Raw genomic sequence first — 22,403 nt, forward strand, 5'->3', positions numbered from 1 at the left:
TATCAGGGTACTGTTGGAGGTAGCAAACTACCACCTGTAGGCAACGTCTGATCTAAACTGTTTATATGTGTCCCTCTAGTTTTTGCATTTTTAAATGAAGAGGAAAAAAGAGAATGTTTTGTGGCACCTTAAAATTATGTGAAATTCAAATTTCAGTGTTCATACATAAAGTTTTATTAGAAAACAGCCACACTTACTCACTTACCGGTCATTGATGGTAACTTTCACATGATAGTGGCAGTGTTGAATAGGTGCAGCAGAAACCACATGCTCAGATATTGATGATCTGGCTCTTAACAGAAAAAAGTTTGCCAGCTCTTGTTCTGGAATACTCACTGCCATTTTAGGAAGCTACCTCTACTGTTGCTTGCTTTACAGCCAGTATTAGGGGCCAGCCAAATGGATGTGTCATACTCTGCTTCCCTACTGGTTACTGAATCTCTGCTAACAGTGCAGCTAAAAATGTAAATGTCAGCAGAGTGTGGTCTCTGCTTCACTTCTGCCTTTCAGAATTTGGACAAGTGAGTTTGATTGGCTGAATGTCAATTGCAACAAGCCCCTATTCACATAGGAGTCTGGAAACTCTGCCATTTGCTTTGTAGCCCTTGTAATATATGAAGGTATATTATTGAAGCAGGGTAGAATGGATGTTGAGCTCTAACTGCTACCATATTTATCATACACTAATTGTAAGAATTTGCTTGGGTTTTGTTTTGTTTTGCTTTGCTTTTATAAGATTTTTTTATTTTTATTTTTTTAAGCAATCTCTACACCCAAATGTGGGCTTTGAACTCACAACCCCAGGATCAAGAGTTGCACATTCCACCAACTAAGTCAGTCAGGTGCCCCATTCGTTGTAAGAATTTGAAATCGATAGTCTCTAACTTTGTTCATTAACATATATATATATATTTCTAATTTAGAGCTATTGACTGGTTTAGCTATAATTGATTCTAGTTATGTAATAACTAGATCTTAATTAGCTAGATGATAGTCACATCACATGTATTCTAACATTCTTTTTTCCTTTAAGATTTTATTTCATTATTTGAGAGAACGAGCAAGATGGAGGAACAGAGGGAGAGGGAGAAGCAGGGAGCCCGATGGGGGCTTGATCCCAGAACTCCAAGATCATGACCTGAGCTGAAGGCAGATGCTTAACTGACTGAGCCATCCAGGCACCCCCTGACATTCTGTTCTTAAAAGCACTGTAAAGCCAGTACCATAGTTATTCCACTTCAGTTAAGGAAAATGTGGCTTATGGTCATTTGACTAATTTTCTTGAGGTCACACAGTGAGTGTACAGAGTTTCAAACCTACATTTTCCTGACTCCAGAACCCTTTTACTACCATCCTTGGTTCTTGCCAACCTATTGCTTGTCTACCTGTGATGTACTGTTTTTATGAATCTACCAGAAATTTTATGTAACATACTGAGAACATTTAAATATTCTAATTCAGTTCTCATTGCCTTTATAGAAACTGTAGCCTCTTATGTTTGTTTCTTCACTAAAAGCAGACTAAGATTTTATCCTTTTTTTTTTTTTTTTTGCATAATACTCATACTTAATGCAAAGGGTCTCTGAATATACAGCACTGTAAAATCTATTTTCTTAGGAGACCATAGAAGTTTTAGTATTAATACTAAATACATTTATATTTTATAAGGAACACATGTATAAACCTCGAGCACAATATTCATATCAGCAGCCTCACAAAGAATAGAGACTTTGCCCTGAAAGTAGCCAAGTATGCTAAATTAGGCCAATCAGATAAGGACTCAGGGAAATATTTCCTGTGAGAATATTTTGGTGAAAGAATATTTTTAATTTATATCCTTAGTCATAATATCCTAACTTTTTGAGGTTAAGTCTAAATATTTTCAAGGCTAGGCCTTGGGAAAAAATAAATGAAAGCACAAAATCAGACTTGAAGAGAAAAAGAAGAGACATAATGAAGTAAATAAAATATAAGCCTCTGAGGTACTAGTGAGGCCCAAGTACAGTGGTGTGCTGATAAATGATTAGCAACTGGCTGTCTAGGAAAAAATTCCCAGAAATCCTGATTGTTAGCATTTGTTGATTTCTTTGGTATAAATACTCTCATCATAGCTGGTTTTAAGTTATTAATGGTTTGACAACTGGTTTTCCACATTTCTGAAAATTTAGCCATTGGCTCGTATGAGCTGGTTATACCACACCACTAAGCTTAGCCTACAAATAAGGTAAAAACACTAGACAAGGCAGGGCAGAAATAGTTTATTTACATTTATATTTATATTGAATATGCAGGGAAAATATTTCATGAAACTTCGAGTTTCTCTTTATTTTTTAAGTTTTTATGTAAATTGCAGTTAACATGCCGCGTAATATTAGTTTTAGGTGTATCATATAATAATTCAGTCAGAGACAAATACCATCTGATTTCACTCATTTGTGGAATTCAGTTTCTCTTGTAAATCAAAGTGTTCATCTTATTTTAAAAAGTATATTATTTACAGAAGAATAAGATGAATAGTTTCTATTGATGTTGGAAGAAATTTTTTCTAAGATTATTTCATATTTTCTCTGTAATGAGAAAAATTGCTCAGAACATGTTAAATTACATAATATATTGTTGTATGTAATTGCTAATATTTATTTAATTTGTATTTTTCTTTGAATCCTGCCAGGAAATTATTTCCTTAATATTCTGAATATTCCATTTTTGGGATTACATGGTTGAGTGCATGGTGTGAGGGCTGGGAAAGACTTCAATTAAAGAGAACAGGAAACTTAAAAAGAAAATGTAGTTAGGTATATGTGGCATTTCCCTTATGTGTCAGATGTATCTAGAGATACTAATTGTTCTCCGCCAAGATATTGCTCATGAATTACGTTTCTTGTTGCTAGTCTGGTTACACCCATGGTGGAAGATACACAGAGTAAACATGGGTTTTGTGTGTGTGTCTTTTTAACATCTTTGGGACGAAAATACTTGAGATAATTTTGTCCAAATGTTTTAGGGAAGAACAAATAGTACTATCATTTCTGGAAATAGCTAGAAAATAAAATCACAACTGCTCTCGTAAATAAAATTATTTCACAATGAAAAGGTGACAGCTTCCATTTAATAGGAAGAACATTGGACTTGGAATAAAGTGTCTCGAATTTAAATTTCAGCTATTTCTACTTATTGGATCTTTTTGGTAAGTTGCTGTAACCTTTCTGAACTTCAGCTTCTTTATCTGTAAAGTAGGCATTCTACCCTTCTGTGGTAGGAAATAAATGAATACAATTTCATTGTACGTGGCTGTGGAATTCAAGTCTGTATTTCCTGGACAAAAACTGACACAGGCAGGAAACAAGAGTTCCTTAGGGATTAACTCCAGTACTGGCTCCTAATTACTGATGCTGTCCCTTTAGACTCTTAAAATGATTCAAGGGCAGAATGGCTGGCGTTTTCCACTTGGAAAAACTGATCACAAACCAATGTGCAGAAAAGTTTTGTGTGTGAAGAATTAACATGGAGAGAACAAAGCTACACAAATGTGATTGGTTAAAATAGCCTCTGGATAGGCCATTGAATTCCACTTTCTTTCTATTGTTGAAAATCTTTTTTTTTTTTTTAAGATTTTATTTATTTATTTGAGAGAGAGTGCACGTGGGGGTGGAGAGGATCAAGAGGCAGAGGGGAAGGAAGCAGACTCTCTGCTGAGCAGGGAGCCCAACACGGGGCCTGATCTCAGGACCCTGAGATCACGACCTGAGCCAAACTCAGACGCTTAACTGACTGAGCCACGCAGGCACCCCTCTATTGTTGAAAATCTTTGAAAAATGTACTTACTTTCTCTGACACTTTTCTTCCCCATAGCCCTGCCCTCCTGCAGCTAGATCAGGTTCTCTGCTGTACTTTTCCCGAGTGCTGTGTGCTTCACTGGTACAACATGCTTTACCTGCCTATGTGACACCCAGACTAAGCTCTATGAGATCAGATATCACGTCATTCTTAAAAGACTTGGCATTTCAGAACCAGTGGTAGATGCCAGATCTGCTAATTGTTATGGACATTCACCACTGAATCCCAAAGCTCTTTCTGGCACAATGGCTGGCATTTTATAATTTACTCTTAATTGCAGATATCATAGTGCAAAAGTAATAGTGCATTCTGAACTATAATTTCTTCGTATATAGCCATAGAAAAGATGAGAGAGAGATTATAACAAAGTTATAATAACTCAAATACTAATAGAAGTTTCTTTTTTTATTAAAGTCAAATCTAGGTTATCAAACATGACAGAAGATCTTAGTATTGCCAATGTGATTTTTTGTTAATGGAGATCAAGGGTAGGCTTGTGTGAGGATTAGAAAAACCTCAGATTTATCATTAAAACCTGCACCATTTGGGGTGCCTGCGTGGCTCAGTCTGTTAAGCATGCAACTCTTGGCTTCGGCTCAGGTCACAATCTCAGGGTCCTGAGATGGAGTTCCACGTCAGACATCATGCTCAGCATGATGGGACATCAGACAACAGTCTGCTTGTCCCTCTCCCTCTGTTCCTCCCTGCTCTCTTTCTCTCTCTTTATAAAAAAACTACATAATTTATTTTGAGGTAATAACCCAGTTTTATTTCCTTTTTTCTCTCTGATACTGGAAATCTTCCTGGAAGTCTCTCTTCTTTTTCTGAGCCAGGTCCTGTTTCCTTAAGGTTTATTATACATGCCGGGTTATCATCTCTGACTAAAAGTCATTCCCTTTCCAGCCCAGGTGGATGGAGGGATGGAAAAACCTATCCAGACTTTGTACCATTCTAACAGTCACAAGTGGCTTTAAGAAAAATGCTTAGCTAAATATTCCTGCACATGTAAGTTTTTTTATTGTTACTTGCATAGCAGATGAAGTCTCCCTTATTTTTTTTTTTAAGATTTTATTTATTTATTCATGAGCGACACAGAGACAGAGAGAGAGGCAAAGAGAGACACAGGCAGAGGGAGAAGCAGGCTCCGTGCAGGAAGCCCGACGTGGGACTCGATCCCAGGTCTCCAGGATCACACCCTGGGCTGAAGGCAGCACTAAACCACTGAGCCACTCGGGCTGCCCTGAGTCTCCTTTAAAGGATTTTTTTTTTAATGTCAGAGGATTAAAAGGAATAAAAAGGCTAAATTGAGAAATAGCTAAGAATCACTTTAGAAAAAAATTAACTACTTGTATATGACTTAAATGTGGTTCAGTTGAAACTCATTTAAGAAATGGTTTTTATTTGTTTGATTTTAGTAATCATAGTGAATGTATAGTTCTTACAAAAAACAGCAGTTTGTTGGTTTTAATTTAACTAAATTCAGAAGTATTACAAAGTATTTCCTTTAAAGACCTGTAATTTAATGAAGGATAAGCACAATAATTTTGAAGCATTTAGTGTTCTTTAGTTAGTATGTGTTCTTGCAAAATATTTATTTTATGTGTACATAATTTTAATTAAAAAATGGTATTCTAAAAACATATTTCATCCTAATTTTAGTTCCTTTCACTCATCACTGTGTTTTTAAGATGCATCTATGTGAAATGTATGCTTTTTTTTTAAAGATTTTGTTTTATTTATTTATTCATGAGAGAGACACAGAGAGAGGCAGAGACAGAGGCAGAGGTTCTCTCAGGCTCCATGCACGGAGCCGGATGTTTGACTTGATCCTGGTCCCAGGATCACGACCTGAGCCAAAGGCAGACGCTCAACCACTGAGCCACCCAGGCGTCCCAAAATGTATACTTTTAAATGAATATATATGATTATCAACTCTGTTTTAGTTACTCCTCTTCTTAGTGATGAGCCATGATGAACCTCTGAATAGCTTCCAGCTCCCTAGTCTCCACAAACAACAGTACAGTAAATATCCTTTTAGAAGTTATTACCCATATGAGTTTCTTTGGAGTATATACTGAGTAGCAAAATGCAAGATTGAATAATGTGAAACTGCCCTTTAGAGAGGAGAAGTAACTGACACCACAGAAATACAAAGGAGTATAAGAGAATATAATGAAAAATCATATGCCAACAAATCAGACAACCTAGAAGAAATGGATAAATTCCTAGAAACATGTAACTTCTGCACATTGAATCAGAAAGAAATAGGAAATTTGAACAGACCAAGTAGGAGTAATAAATTGAATTAGTTATCAGCAAACTCCCAAGAAGCAAAAGTCCAGGACCAGATAGCTGAGAAATTCTACCAAACATTTAAAAACCATTAATACCTATTCTTTTTTTTTTTAAATCTTTTTAAAATTTTTTTTAAATTTTATTTATGATAGTCACAGAGAGAGAGAGAGAGAGAGGCAGAGACACAGGCAGAGGGAGAAGCAGGCTCCATGCACCGGGAGCCTGACGTGGGATTCGATCCCGGGTCTCCAGGATCGCGCCCTGGGCCAAAGGCAGGCGCCAAACCGCTGCGCCACCCAGGGATCCCCATTAATACCTATTCTTAAACTATTCCAAAAAATAGAAAAGGAAGAAAAGCTTCCAAATTCATTCCTGGGTGGCTCAGTGATTGAACATTTGCCTTCGGCTCAGGGCATGGTCCCGGGGTCCCAGGATTGAGAGAGCCCACATGGAGCCTGCTTCTCCCTTTGCCTATGTCTCTGCCTCTCTCACTGTGTGTCTCTCATGAATAAATAAAATCTTTAAGAAACAAAAACAAAAAACAAATTCATTCTATGAGAGCAGCATTACTCTGATACAAAACCAGATAGACTCTACAAAAAACTACAGGCCAGTAATTCTGATAAACATAGATGAAAAATCCTCCCAATTTAGCAAACAAGATCCAGCAACACTATTTAAAAGATCATTCAGTATAATTAAGTGGGATTTCTTCCCAGGATGCAAGGGTGGTTCAATATTCACCAATCAACCAAAGTGATAAATCACATTAATAAGAGAAGAATAAAAATCATATGATCATCTTAATAGATGCAGAAAACGCACTTGACAAATTACAACATCCATTCATGGTAAAAACCCTCTCAACAAAGTAGATTTTGAGGGAACATACCTCAACATAATGAAGGCCATATATGAAAAACCTGAAACTACTATCATACTCAGTGGTGGTAAACTGAGAGCTTTTCCTGTAAGGTCAGGAACAAATTAAGGATGTCCACTCTTAATACTTTTATTTAACATGTCACTGGAAGCCTTAGCCTCAGCAATCAGACAAAAAAAGAAATGTATCCAAGTTGGTGAGGAAGAAGTAAAACTTTATTTCATAAATGAATGAAAATTAATATACAGAAATCTGTTACATTTCAGTCCACTAAATGAAGTAGCAGAAAGAGAAATTAAGACAACTGTCCCACAGTTGCACCAAAAATAATAAAATACTTAGAAATAAACTTAAAGAGGAAAAGACCCATACTCTGAAAACTATAAAGCGTTAAAAGAAATTGAAGCTGACACAAGCAAATGGAACGATATTCCATGCTTATGGAATGGGAGAATCAATACTGTTAAAATGTCCATACTGCTTAAGGCAAGTATATAGATTTAATATAATCTCTATCAGAATACAAACTGCATTTTTCAGAAATCTGGAACAAATAATCTTTAAATTTGTGTGCAACCACAAAAGATGCTAAGTAGCCAAAACAATCTTGAAAAAGTACAAATTTAGAGCTATCACAAACCCAAATTTCAACATATACTACAAAGCTGTAGTAAGCAAAACAGTATAGTACTGGTACAAAAATAGACATGTACATTAATAGAACAGAATAGAGAATCCAGATAAACCTCCAATTATATGGTCAATTAATCTATGACAAAGGAGGCAGGAATATACAATGGGGAACAGTCTCTTCAACAAATGGTGTTGGGAAAACTGGACAGCTGCATGCAAAGGAATGAATCTGGACCAATTTCTAACACCATCCACAAAAGTAAACTCAAAATGGATTAAAGACGTAAGTAGAAGACTTGAAACTATAAAACTCCTAGAAGGAAATAATAGGTAATAAATTCTTTGACATTTACTGTAGAAGCATTTTTTTGGATATGTCTCTTTTAGCAAGAGAAACAAAAGTAAAACTACTGGAACTATACCAAATAAAAAATTTTTGCACAGCAAAGGAAACCGTGAACAAAACAAGCCTACTGAACAGGAAGAAGATATTTGCAAATGATATCTACAATAAGGGATTAATATCCAAAATATGTAAAGAATTTATACAACTCAACACCAAAAAACCAAATATGATTAAAAATAGGCAGAAGACATGATTAGACATATGATCCAGTAATTTTACTGTGGGGTATTTACCTAAGGAAAACAAAAATACTGACTTAAAAATATGTGCAGTCCTATGCTTCCTGCAGTATTATTTACAATAGTCAAGATATGGAAGCACTCCAAGTGTCCATTGATAGACAAATGGATAAGGAAGGTGTGTGGGGGTGTGTGTGTGCATATTTGAGCACACACTGGAATATTACTCAGCCATAGAATGAATGAAATATTGCCATTTGCAACAGCATGGATGGACCTAGAGGGTATTATGCTAAGTGAAATAAATCGTAGAAATACAAAAGCATATGATTTCAGTCATATGTGGAATTTAAGAAACAAAACAAATGAACAAATTAAAAAGATAGAAAAGCACTCTTAAATGTAGAGAACAAACAGTAGTTTACAAGAGGGAAATTGGGGGGAGATGGGTGAAATAGTTTAAAGGGATCAAGAATACATTTCTTGTGATGGTCACTGAGTAATGTATGGAATTGCTGAATCATTATATTGTCCACCTGAAAGTAACATAATAAAGTATGTCAGTTATACCTGAATTTTAAGAAAATGGGGACAAAAAAACCCCATTATTTAGGTCCTCTACCAGACAGTTTTCCCTGTATGTGGGTCTTGTCCACATGTCCAGGAATTTAGGGCATTTCCTAACTTGCTGCTTGTTGCTAATTAAGAGGTGTAAAATGGCATTTCCTTATCTTAGCCTGCATTTCTTTGATTATTGAGTAAAGTAAAAATATCTCTTTCATATTTTGACCTTACAGGGTGCTTGTTCATCTTTTATTTATTTATTTATTTTTTAAATTGGGAAAGCTGTAATTTTCTTGGGGATTTGAATTTGTTATTTGGGATTTTTCTTGAGATTTTTTTGTTGTTGTTAATTGTAGATTATAATCCCTGTGGTTCTAGACATTTCAAATATCTTCTCCCGTTGTGTTATTTTGCTTTTTGCTTGGTTCACCATGTTCTTTGCTGAGCCAAAATATTTCTAAAATTTTTTTTTAGAAGTGGGGAAGAGGCAGAGGTAGAGGGAGAGAGAGAGATGGTGCCCAGTACAGGATTTAATCTCTCAAACCAGAGATTATGACCTGAGCCGAAATCAAGAGTTGGGTGCTTAACTGACTGAGCCACCAGGGGCCCCAAATATTTAACTTTAGATTTGATCACATTCATTTTATTTTTGCATGTTATGTAGTTTTGAATATATGCTTAATAAATTCTTACGTGATTCATAAAAATATCTTCATTTTCTTTTATAGTTTTTCCTCTTACTGTTCGGTCTTTAATCCACCTTGAGTCCTTTGTGTATGGCTTTAGGTAGAGGTCAAGTGTGTCAGTACCACCTACATAACAGTTACATCCCTTTCTGTGGTCTTTTTCTAAGGTCTCAGCTGCATTTTGGTTTGCTTATTCTTATGTCAGCCACCGGCTTTACTACCGTGATATGGAGACGATTATTTTCAGAATTTACAATCACATAATTTAATGTGCAAGTTTCATTAAGGTTTTTTCTTTTATTTCTTTTTTTAAGCTTTTATTTATTTATTCCTGCGAGACGCAGAGAGAGACAGAGACACAGGCAGAGGGAGAAGCAGTCTCTATGCAGGAAGCCTGACGTTGGACCCAATCCCAGGACTCTGGGGTCACACCCTGGGCTGAAGTCAGAATCTCAACACTGAGCCAGCCCTGCATCCCCTAATCCATTTCTTTAAATGCAATTAATTATAATTGCTTCATGGGTCTCTTCCCCATTTGAGGTACTAAATTTTGCTTTTTAGCAGAATCAACTAAAATGTCTTAGAATGACTATAGAATAACTTTGTCTTACATAATTTCAGAAAGAAAAATAAAGCTGAAAAATAATCTATATTTTCTTCAGTCCTAAGTCTTTGCATGGTACACTTCCCTACCTAAAACAATCCAAATTGTGATTTTTAGAATATTATATATAATTAGTAGGAGGAAGTTAAGTAACAAAATGAAACTTCATAGTCTTCATTTATAGAAAATTGCACTTCTTATAGGTTATATTTTCTGTTTAAGGAGCAGGATTCAAAAGCCTAGACATCTGAAATAAAATACTTTACATTTTTAATTTTAACCTCCAAAGATTCAGTCTCTACTAGTAAATTTATGAGCTAGGAATTTTCAGTTGTATAGCCTATACCTTTGTTCTCCAGCTCTAGTTGAGAGGTTAGCTGTAAAATGGATAAGGAGATGAGCAAAATGAGAATAATGCTGGTTTATGCTTGATCCTCTGGTCCTTCAAGAAAAGTCAGTGATTTTTTTTTAGATTGTTCCCACAAAACAATGAATGTTAAATATTATGGAATGTTTAAAAAAATTAACAAACCTAAGAACACTGATGTCCATCGTCGGGGTCACTGCCAATTTGTTTAAGATAGTATTTTATGTATTAACGTGGCATTCTTTCTAAGAGGAGGATGAAATTATTATAAGAAAAATATGGTAAATTGAGTTGTACTCTGCAAAATTATTCACTTTAATAACTTATTTCCCTAGAATAAAGGGCAATATATTTAAAACATTATTATCAATATTTTGGATGCATTTATAAAATGTATTAAATAGCCAACTGTTAAGAATAGCATTTTCCCTCTTATTCTTCCCCAAAGGCATTTTTTAAAATAGGCTACATGTGATCAACAGTGAAATGATGTAATTAGGACATGGCTATTTGTGGCAATCATTCTTATATGCTACTATTGGAACGATAGAGAAATACAGTTTTTCTTATTCTTTTCTCCTCTCCTTCTACCCCTTCACTCCTCAGCTCCCTTCCCTTGACCCTTTTAGTGAGAATGTACCCCTCAGTCATGAGAATGTAAGTATATTTTAATATTTCATTTGTATAATATCTAATGTAAAAAAATTAAAAGAGAAGCAATTAATATTCTGGTTAGCAAAAGGTTATATCTGGTAACAAGTAATCTTTTTGTCCAAAATATTCATATTAGTACCACCTTTTTTTTTAAAGTATGTTTCTTTAAGGATTTTATAAAAATAAATTTCATAAGTGTTTTCATTCATATACCTCCGTTAAATGATATTTGGATAGAGGAATTTATGGAAAAGTTTTAAGTGTCAGCAGGAAGATTTCTTGCCTCACTCTATCCACCTAACTATCATGTAGCCATCCATAAAAATGTATTATTCATATTTGGTATGTCAGGTATGTGGCAAACACCAAAAAGTTGAATATAAAAATATATATTAAAAAATCTATTTGAGGGCAGCCCCAGTGGCTGAGCGGTTTAGCGCTGCCTTCAGCCCGGAGTGTGATCCTGGAGACACAGGATCGAGTCCTGTGTCAGGTTCCCTGCGTGGAGCCTGCTTCTCCCTCTGCCTGTGTCTCTGCCTCTCTCTCTCTCTCGGTCTGTCATGAGTAAATAAATAAAATCTTTAAAAAAATAAAATAAAATAAAATAAAAAATCTATTTGATAGTTTTAAAATAGGATTGTTCTATTTAAAAAAATACATTTTTAAATATATATTTATATTATATATAAATATATATATAATATATATATATTTATAGGTCACTGACTTCAAACTAGGTTCAATGTATGGAAATGGTGGAGCTGCCTGTTCCTAGAGATACCCTCCATAACTTCTAAGATGTTTGTACTATACCTGTGGTAGATTGAGAAATAGCCTCATATGGGATCAGACTAGGTTATTGGCTGTTGACTACAGGCTCAACCCTGGTGGAGAAGTTTATGCGGATCTGTAGTACATGTTTTTCTAGGTGATGTGAAGGAGTCCTGTGGATTTGGGGAGGGTGGATGACAGTCAATGGCATAAAAACAGACATAAGGTAAATGAACATGCATTCTTACCAGAGTGCAAAAAGCTGTCAGAAAATTATAAATTTCTATTTCATTTATTACTGATGAGGTTGTGCACCACCCTTATATATTTGTGGTCATTTGCCTTGTTCTGTGAAATGTCTGTCTTTTGTCTATTTTTTTATTGGGTGGTTTACTTTTTTCAGTGAGTTATAGCCATTCTTTATATATATTAGATCAAATGATTTTTTTGTTCATTATAAGTATTGGAGATATTTCATTCCTAATTTGTGGCTTGTGTTGACTTTCTGTTAATTATTCATGTACAAAAGTTACTAATTTGGTAAGGTTAATTTTGTCTGTGTCTAATTTGCTGGGGTTTTTTTTTTTAAAGATCTTCTTCCTTACTTCCTTACCTTGAGGTTATAAATATGTTTTCCAACATTTTTTCTTATAAATATTTTAAGTTTTGTGTTTCAGATTATTTCTTAATTGCTTTAATGGCAAGGACATGGCGAATATAAGCTACCGAAAGCAGAGCTAGGTGGCTGGAACAGAAAGAGATTCGGATGAGGTGTGGAATGTCTTGACAAATATTTATTTGAATCAGTGATCATGTTACTATGCTGGAGATAAGTTTAAATTGTATTAAGTAAGATTATGAGCTATCTATGAGAGGTTCCTAGGCAGTAAAAAGAAAATCTGAGGAGGCCATTTTAGGTAGAGGAAAGGCCATGGGGGGAAAGCATGAAGAGTTTGAAATTCCATGGCATATTCAGGGAACAGCGGTTAGGTGATTTTCTATGAGCGTAGAATGGGAGGAGGGATATTGCAGAAGACAATACTGCAAAATTGGGTATACAACAGATTTTGAGAAACGTTTTATGCCTTGTAAAGGGTTTTGGCTGTATTCCACTTGAGGCAGTCATGTCACTTTTAAGGGAAGTTATACTGATCTGTTAGGAATTTTAGGAAAGTGAATACACCACACCATGGAGGGTTGATACACTCACAGTGCCTTACATATAGTAGACTCTTGCCATTGCTCAGAATCTAATAGAATATTTTCCTCATAATTAGCTGCAGAGTCTGCAGTGCATTCTTTTGATTATTAGTGGTCAATTTTCAGTCTTTTTGAAAGGATTTGATATTTAGTAATAGGCAAAAGTTATATGGAGAAAGTTTAGGAACTAAGGCAAATGAGCAAACTGGGTAATACCATTTTTGGTAAAACATGATATATGATGACACTGATTTTTAGATAGAGTTTATAAAATGCTCTGAAAGCAATTCTAGAGAGGAATTTTAAAAAGCATTTTGAACCATGTTCGCATCATTCTGTGTACATAGCCTTTGAAAATAATTGGTGGGTAGAGCAAAATTTATCTGAATATATGAACTCTGATACTTTGAGAAACATGAAAGTATAGGAATTCACAATTAAAACTCTCATTATCGTATAATTTAGTCTGTGAAGAAGCCAACACTTACTTTCCCATTCTTTTTTTCATTGATAATGTTATTTTTTTGTTTGTTTGTTTGTTTTATTTGTGTGATTTTACTGATCCAATTCTGCACTGTCTTTTGCATTTGTCATTTCCTTTTCATCACTTTCAGATCACTGAGTATATTCCCACTCACACAGAAGTGATTTGTTGTTGATGGTACTAAAGTGACTTCCTTTCTGGATGTTCCTTGTCCTCAAGATTGTTGTTGATACATTGATTCCCTGTCGAAGATTCTGGCTCACTGCTGTTTGTTTTGTCATCATTTGCTTACCAACCAATTCTGTTAGCAGTGATTTTTATCCTTTCTGTCCCTGCCTCCACATTTATAATTCTTACTTTCTGAATTTGTATCTGTTTTCCCTGACTACTTTAGAAAAATATGTTTTGGGTTACCCAATACCTCTCACCAAAAATGGTCATATGGTAATGGTTTACTTTTTCAAATAATAAAATTGAATTTAAACAAACCATAAAGATCGTAGTTGTCTTCTAAGCCTTCTTGTTTTAAAATAAACAGATAAGGAATTTATAGAAAAATTTCCCCATCTTTGGCCTGTTTTAAATCACCTTAACTTACCTTTGGCTTGAGCTGTTTCTAGTTCATTCATCTTCGAAACTTTTGTTGGTCTCTTTTTACTCATTTATCAGCCGTTTCTTAGTCTGTCCTCTTATTTGCCAGGTGTTAAATACTGGGGGAAAGAAGTTGAATATGACGTGAACTTTGCCTTCCATAATCTTATATTGTTTGTCTAGTATTGGAAAAAACAAATAACAGTTATGTAACATTGTGAAAAATGCTGTGATAAAGATATGCACCGGATTGTATGGGAAAGAAGGGATCATCTCTAACAGGGAGATTGGGGAGTGCTTTCTAGAAGAGGGACAACTGACTAGAGATTTTTTTTTTAAAGATTTTATTTATTTATTTATTTATTATTTATTTTATTTTATTTTATTTATTTATATTTTTTATTTTATTTATTTATTAATGAGAGACACACACAGAGAGGCAGAGACACAAGCAGAGGGAGAAGCAGACTCCATGCAGGGAGCCTGACTTGGGACTCAATCCCAAGTCTCTAGGATCAGGCCCTGGACTGAAGGCAGTGCTAAACCGCCGAGCCACCCAGGATGCCCCGGACTAGAGATTTAAGGGATGATTAGTAATCAGGTCAATTCAGATAAACTGGAGGGGGAACCCCTTCTCCCCTCAAAGGATTCAGGGTATGCAGAGGCACCGAAGTATGAAAGCACAGGAGGGAGACCTGCATGAGACAAGGTATGGGCAGAGTAAAGTTTGAAAGATTGCAGGTCTTTTTTCTTCTGTAATATATGCATTTAGTGCTACAAATTTCCCTCTCACAACAGCTTTCATTGTGTTTCATACATTTTAATAAGTTGTATTTTCAGTTCAAGATGTTTGTGAATTTTTCTTGACACTTCTTCCATGTGTTATTTAAAGGTGTATTATTTAATTTAAAGTATTTGGGGCTACCTTTTGTTACTGGTTTCTTGTTTAATTCCATTGTGATCTTAGAGCATACTTTGTATGATTTCTCTGCTTTTACATTTGTTAAGGCGTATTTATGGCCCAATGTGTGATCTGTCTTGAAGTATGTCCCATGTGAATTTGAGAAGGATATGTATTCTTTTGTTGGATGGAGTGTTCTATAAATATCAGCTGTGGAGGGCAGCCCCGGTGGGTGGCTCAGTGGTTTAGCGCCACCTTCAGCCCAGGGCGGGATCCTGGAGACCTGGGATCGAGTCCCATGTCAGGCTCCCTGCATGGAGCCTGCTTCTCCCTCTGCCTGTGTCTCTGCCTCTCTCTCTCTCTCTGTGTATCTCTCATGAATAAATAAATAAAATCTTAAAAAAAATAGTTATACTTGAATTAAAAAAGAATAATAAAATTTTATTTTACCTTCATTTATTTCTTCTCTGACATTCCTCCTTTTCTTATGTAAATATAGTTTCCAATCTGTATATTTTCAGTTAAGACCACAGGTTTAAGGAATGAGAAAAGTAGATGGATTGAAAATTAGGATCTCAGAGTGAGATCTCACAATTTGAAATTTCAGAAATAGAGAAATTCCTATTGGGGGGTAGGTGAATATGGCCCGAAAGTTTTGGGCCTGCTAATATTCATCTCACTCTGGAGGTCAGTCTCTCCTGCCCTGTGCCATCCACTGAGGCTACTAATAAATGATCACAGAGCTGAATGATTTGTAGTAGAAGTAGTAGAGGTGTGTGGAATGCAGAAATGTGCCAGTGTTAGATAATCACAAATTACGGAAGCATTGTGCTACAAATATTCTTCTTTCATGGATCTTATACAAAATTTAGAACACAATTTGCATAAAATACACTTTCAGAGAATGCTGGGGATTTCAGGTCAGCCTACAGAAGTTTATTCCATAAATGATTTAATTATACTATAATATTAATCATATCAAGTAACCTAACTGTTGTTTATCTATTGGAGTAAATTTGCCTTTGAGGCTGCCAAAACAGCAGTAGAGGCTGCTAGAAGGAGGGGTTCAAGAAACTTGTCTGGGACATGTCCTCAGTGGCTACTTGTACTTGGAAATCATATGTAAGTGAAGTGTTCTTAAATGGAAGCAAGTCGCTTTTGACTTTGGAATATGCTTTTGTCTATGAAGAGAGAAAAATTAAGCAAATTAAGCATACCTAAAAGATGCTTTGAGAAATTGTTTAGTTCAGTATATATGCAGTAGATGAGTGAACTAGATGGTCTGCAAAGGATGGGGAGATACTGGGAATAGGTCTTAAGTGATTGTATTTTGCTATATAAATACATGAAGTGGCTGATTCATCTGTAAATGAAGAGACTAAAATCTGATAACGGCGAAAAAGGCAAAAAAAACTAATGCTTTAGCAGGCAGAAAGATTAAATTCCTAATTGAGGACTGTATCTATAGGTATTTTTCAATGTGTATATATGTTAGATTGCTGAGTTATATAGAACCAGTGTGGTGGGAGTCTCTCTAGGTTTTGCCCTTTACTCTTCTAAAGTGTAAGAAGTTTTGCTTTTCTTTTTCACAGTAAAGGATTTTTTCCCCAGAAGTTTTAAGAATAAAATAAATACCTGAGAAATTACCTGTAATTCTTTGATGAAATTTTAAGATTTCCTTTAGCCATGTGAACTATTTATTTTTTTCTCTTATGGAATTAAGGGATGTTTTTTTCTTTTTTTAAAGGAAAGCTATTGGGACGCCTGGCTGGCTCAGCAGTTTAGAGTCTGCCTTTGGCCCAGGGCGTGATCCTGGAGTCCCAGGATCCAGTCCCACATCGGGGCTCCCTGCATGGAGCCTGCTTCTCCCTCTGCCTGTGTCTCTGCCTCTCTCTCTCTCTGTGTCTCTCATGAATAAATAAATAAATAATCTTTTAAAAATAAATAAATAAAGGAAAGCTATTTTAAGTTTTTGGCTGTGCTACTCAAAGGCAGCTAGTTACTTGAATAATATATTTTTAAAATTTAGGCTCCTTGTTTTATACCCTTCTGTAATTTAAATAATGGCAGACTCTTTAAAGAATTTTGGGCGGAGAAGATTAAAGTATCTGGGATTTTCAAGCATTAATACAGGAGATTAGAATAAGAAATACTGTCTGGGCTCATTGCAGTAATTATCTCATTGCTATTTAAATAACCCCCTGTTGGCACTATGGTGGTACAAATACTTTTGTGAAACAAAATAGGGTTTGTACTAGAAAACTAGTTCTTATAGAGAATTATCTTTATAAATATTTTGAAAACCTCTAGTGACAATATCCCCAAAATAATCATTCTGTGGTTTGTTGTTGTTATTATTATTATTATATTTTGCCTATCTCTTCTCCATTACTCTGTAAGTTTCTTATTGAGCATCTAACAAAGAAATAAATACTTCGCTAATTTTTTATCATTGTGTAAATCTCTAAAGCCAAATACTGTAAAGTCTTAAACTGTTTTCCTTACTTGCTTAAATAATTAAAAAAGTAAATAAAAAGGATTAAATGTTTCATGATTAGGCTCAAAGGAAGGAAAAAGAATTTATTGAATGTAAACTAATGTGTTTGGCGCTTAATAGAAACGAAGTTCTTTTATGTATGCATTACAAAAAGGCTGTGAGGAAAGATTTTACAGATGAGAGAAACCCAGGATTCAAAGGGGTTCACCTGAAGTTACCTGTATCACATGGATATGTTTTTACAGATTTGATTGAAAAGTGCTTATTCTTTTTAGTCTCTCATTGCTGAATAGTATTTTAAACATGATAGTTCTTATTCTGAATACTACTTCAAATATAAATATTGGAGTGGAGATAAAGCAATAATCCAGCAATCTGATATGCTTAAGTGTTTCTTGGTAAGGAAGGAGAGAAGGAGGAATCTGAATTTTTCCATCACTGAGATTATCTGAGTAAGAGAAATCCCAGTAAACCCACTTAGCTGATTAATATATATCCTTTTGTATCAGATAAATATTAAATAACGATAGTACAATAGCTTCATTACGTCTAGTTACTGTTTGTCGTTCCGTGATCATGTGGTTCCTTTTTTTAATGAAAGTTGATTAGAATCTTAAGAAAAATCAAAAAAGATTTATTTCCCATTCTACTTAGTGCTAAATAAATTATTTCTACAGTTCCAGTTTCTAAGAATTCTGTAATTTAAAATAAGCACGGGAGGAGGGCACCTGGCTGGCTCAGTCAGTAGTGCATGCGACTCTTGATCTCAGAGTTGTGAGTTCAAGCCCCACGTTGGGTGTAGAGATTACTTAAAAATAAAATCATAGGAATGCCTGGATGGCTCAGTGGTTGAGCATCTGCCCTCGGCTCAGGGTGTGGTCCCGGGGTCCCAGGGTCCCAGGATTGAGTCCGACATCGGGCTCCCTGCGTGGAGCTTGCTTCTTCCTCTGCATATGTCTTTACCTCGCTCTGTGTGTGTCTCTCATGAATAAATAATCTTTTAAAAAATAAAATCATAAAAAAAACGCACGTGAATATGAGTTAGGTGGGAAGGGTACTTGACCAGGAGGTAGGAGGTTTGGATTCTCATCCAGTTCTTTATCACTGTGAGATTTTGTGCTTATTGCCCTTGTCTCAGGGCCTTACATAAAGGTAGAGTTAATCCTCTTGTCCACCCACTTGCTTAAGTTAGAATGAAGAGCAAAGGAGAAGATCTGAAAGTGCTTTGAACTAGAGTATTATAGAGTAATAATACTTAACTTTTAAAAAATGACATAGAACCCTTGGAAAGCTGAGATCTCTTAAAAATGTTTTGAACGTTAGGGGAACATGAATCTAAATCCTCTTCAGGACTGTCTAGATCATGAACTTTAGCTATGGGCTAAGGAAAAAGCAGAGATAAGCATGATCTAAAATGTTAGCTAATCATCAAAAGTTATAATTCACTTCAAATTTTGTTTTTGTTCTAGGGCTCTCCAGGAGTATAAATAGCACATAGGTGATTTGAATGTATTTATTGAAATCCTTATATTTGAAGGACTTACCTATTTTCCAAGGATGAAATACATTAAACAGCTTTGAACTGGATGATCTTTGGTTTGTCATTTTGTGGTTTAGAGGCTCTTTTGGCTTTTGCCTATGTGTCTAAGTACTCTCCCCCATGGTTGGACCCCTTAGAGTGTTTTAAGTGCTCTCAGGACAGCAGTCACTTAGCATGGCGGAGCCACTGGCGGGGCTCTAGGCAGTGTCTTTCTACTCCTTACCTGGGATGAGTCACCTCATGGCCTCCTGTTGCAGTAGGCTAGATCCTAGAATGCATAAGCATGTACCCGTGGCCAAATATGGAATTCACTCAAAATTCTCAAGCATATGTAAGATGCCAGTTCTTAGAGTATTAAAAATCAGTAGACCAATGTTTAGTAAGTAGAGCTCTAGCCTTGCAGTAATCTTTTATTTCTTAAGAAATGGCATTACTGGCTAATGTGGTTATAGCGCAAAATTAAAAACTGATCTTCAGGTTATTCCTACTTTTCTACAGATTAAAAAGCTAATTGCCTTTTATCCAAATTCTGTATATTCATAATGTCTTCCCAGCCCTTCTGGTTCCTTTTTTAAGATACCCTCTTTTTGTATCTGAAATTAGGTGATTGCTGGAGCAGTTAGTGGTGATTGAAAAGGGCTGATGATGCTTTCTGAATGCTTAGTGTTATTGATTCTGGTACATATCCTAACCCAGTGGTTGGTTTGTTTATTTCTTAACTGCAGCTCTAGTCAGGAATACATTTTACATTGTCATTTAGTATGCATGAATCACCTAAAATAAGTTGCATGAAATAATAATTCCCCTTACCATATGTATTTCAATATCTTCCATTTCACTTTTTTTAACGTGCATCATGATCCACTAAATGAATTAACATGACTTGCCAGAGTTTCAAACTATAGTCTGAAAAAGTGATCTTCAAGCTATATGAAAATTTTTACTGTCATCTTATGATTTGTAAAATACATTGGGATGCATTCATTTTAATTTGTACATTTTCAAACTGTAATAAAGTAGACTCTTCAAACAGGTACCCAAAATGCAATCCTTCATCTAGAAAAAAAAAATTAAAAATAGAAAACCTTATGTTTCCAGGGGCATAGGCTGGTTATTTGTTTTGCTTGTTTGTTTTGGAGTGTTTTTTTTTTTTTTTTTTTTTTTTATTGGTTTGGTGTTTTGAGATGAGGGTGAACTTTCTATTCTTCATTCTTTTTATATCTGCTCAGCTATTAAGCAACAATATTAATAGTGAGATTTGTGGTCCCTTTATTTGTTGAACTTCATATGACTTAGTTGGAAACATTTGACACTTGTCCAATTAATGTTCTACATTTTATACACATTGTGCCAAAGCTAGTAGGAATATTGAGTGCCATGATTCCTAATATGTCACTTAGGGAGACTTATCAAAATTAGCTTTGCCTTTCTACATTTTCTATTTAAAGAAGAAGAAAAAAAACATTTCAAACAGGATTTTGTGTTTTTCTGGCTTTTTTTAAGCTCTTGACCTGATCAGGATGATGACATTTTGACTGTCTACGTATGAACATCTTTCCACAGAATTAGAAGTGTTTATCACCAACCAGCCAAGATGAACATGGTGAAGAGGATTATGGGGCGACCGAGGCAGGAGGAGTGCAGCCCCCAAGACAATGCCTTAGGACTGATGCACCTCCGCCGTCTCTTCACGGAGTTGTGCCATCCTCCCCGGCACATGACTCAGAAGGAACAAGAGGAGAAGCTGTACATGATGCTGCCAGTGTTTAACAGGGTAAGTCCTGGTTGCCAAGGCCAGGCCTTCCAAGGCAGGGTGGCACTGCAGGAATTTTAAGGTTATAATAAATCATAGGTAGGAAAAAATGATAGAATGAGTTGTTTTTGTTGTTTTTTTTTAAATATTTATTTATTCATGAGAGTCAGAGAGAGAGAGAGAGAGAGGGAGAGAGAGAGAGGCAGAGACACAGGCAGAGGGAGAGGCAGGCTCCATGCAGGGAGTCCCATGTGGGACTCGATCCCAGGTCTCCAGGATCACAACCTGGGCCGAAGGCAGGTGCTAAACTGCTGAGCCACCCAGGGATTTTAAGAAGCTTGATGTTTTCATTCCTTTTTTTCAGTTTGCGTAAAGCCATGTGACTATCTGAGACCTGGTCAGAGTGAACTTCATTTAGTTCTAACAGATAAAAGGAAGACTGAGCATTCTTTATATTATTCCTACAGTGGTTGAGTTTTGGAAGGGGATAGGAATTACCACTTGTCATTTCCATTATTTTTTGAAATGATAGTTAATTGCCTGAGTATTTTTTTTTTATTTTATTTATGATAGTCACAGTGAGAGAGAGAGAGATAGATACAGGCAGAGACACAGGCAGAGGGAGAAGCAGGCTCCATGCACCGGGAGCCCGACGTGGGATTCGATCCCGGGTCTCTAGGATTGCGCCCTGGGCCAAAGGCAGGCGCTAAACCGCTGCGCCACCCAGGGATCCCTGCCTGAGTATTTTGTACACTTTACAGAATCATCTCAGTTTGCTCTGTTGTTTGGCAGGTTCTCTTTAAGAGATTTTGAAAGAGGATATTTATAGGCCCAAGATTGAGTCTAAATAGAGTTAGTTTCTTAAGATATTTTGTTAAGTTAAATAGAGTTAGTTTCTTAATATATTTTGTTAAGTTAATTACATGTAGCAATCTTGGTGGGGATATTTAAAATAATTTTTATATTTTTATCAGAGGTGTACAAGTACATAGTTTAAAAAGTCAGTAGTTCCATAGGGCTTTTAGATGCTCCACCATTCACTGCCAATTACTGCGGCTACTTGTAACTCTTTCAGCACTGAAGGGCACCCCTTGAGAGAAAGTTGTCTAAAAGCCTGTGGAGAATGGGGAAAGGACATCTCCAAGAATGTGATGTGGGTGTGCCTGGGCGGCTCAGTCAGTTGAATGTCTCTTGAATGAAACTCAATGTCTGTTGAATGAAACTCTTGATTTTGGCTCAGGTCATGATCTTGGGGTTGTGGGTTCCAACTCCATCTAGGGTTCCGTGCTCAGCCGGGAATCTGCTTGAGACTCTTTCTCTCCCTCTCCCCTTCCCCCTGTTTGGATGCTCTCTCTGTCTCATAAATAATTAAATCTTAAAAAAAAGAAAAGAATATGATGTGATTCTTGAGGTCTTAAAAGATAAACATTAGCACAAATGGAATTAATTAGACTCAATTAACCACGGAGGTAATTTATGTAAGAGATAAAGCTGAGTCAAGGGATGCGTGGGTGGCTCAGTGGTTGCGTGTCCACCTGTGGCTCAGGGCTGATCCCGG

General features: G+C 35.8%; 1 protein-coding gene across 8 annotated transcripts in view; it reads left to right on the plus strand.

Annotated features, from left to right (window-relative positions):
- Positions 1-22,403, plus strand: part of WDFY3 (WD repeat and FYVE domain containing 3) — a 234,046-nt gene that overhangs the window by 33,628 nt on the left and 178,015 nt on the right. For all 8 annotated transcript variants that reach the window (XM_038582230.1, XM_038582234.1, XM_038582232.1 and 5 more), the window contains exon 2: positions 20,656-20,866. In XM_038582230.1, coding sequence (XP_038438158.1) covers positions 20,687-20,866 — 180 coding nt within the window. In that variant the 5' untranslated portion in view covers positions 20,656-20,686. The remainder of the gene's footprint in view (positions 1-20,655; positions 20,867-22,403) is intronic.

Source organism: Canis lupus, chromosome 32 (assembly GCF_011100685.1).
Source record: "Canis lupus familiaris isolate Mischka breed German Shepherd chromosome 32, alternate assembly UU_Cfam_GSD_1.0, whole genome shotgun sequence".
NCBI lineage: Eukaryota > Metazoa > Chordata > Mammalia > Carnivora > Canidae > Canis > Canis lupus.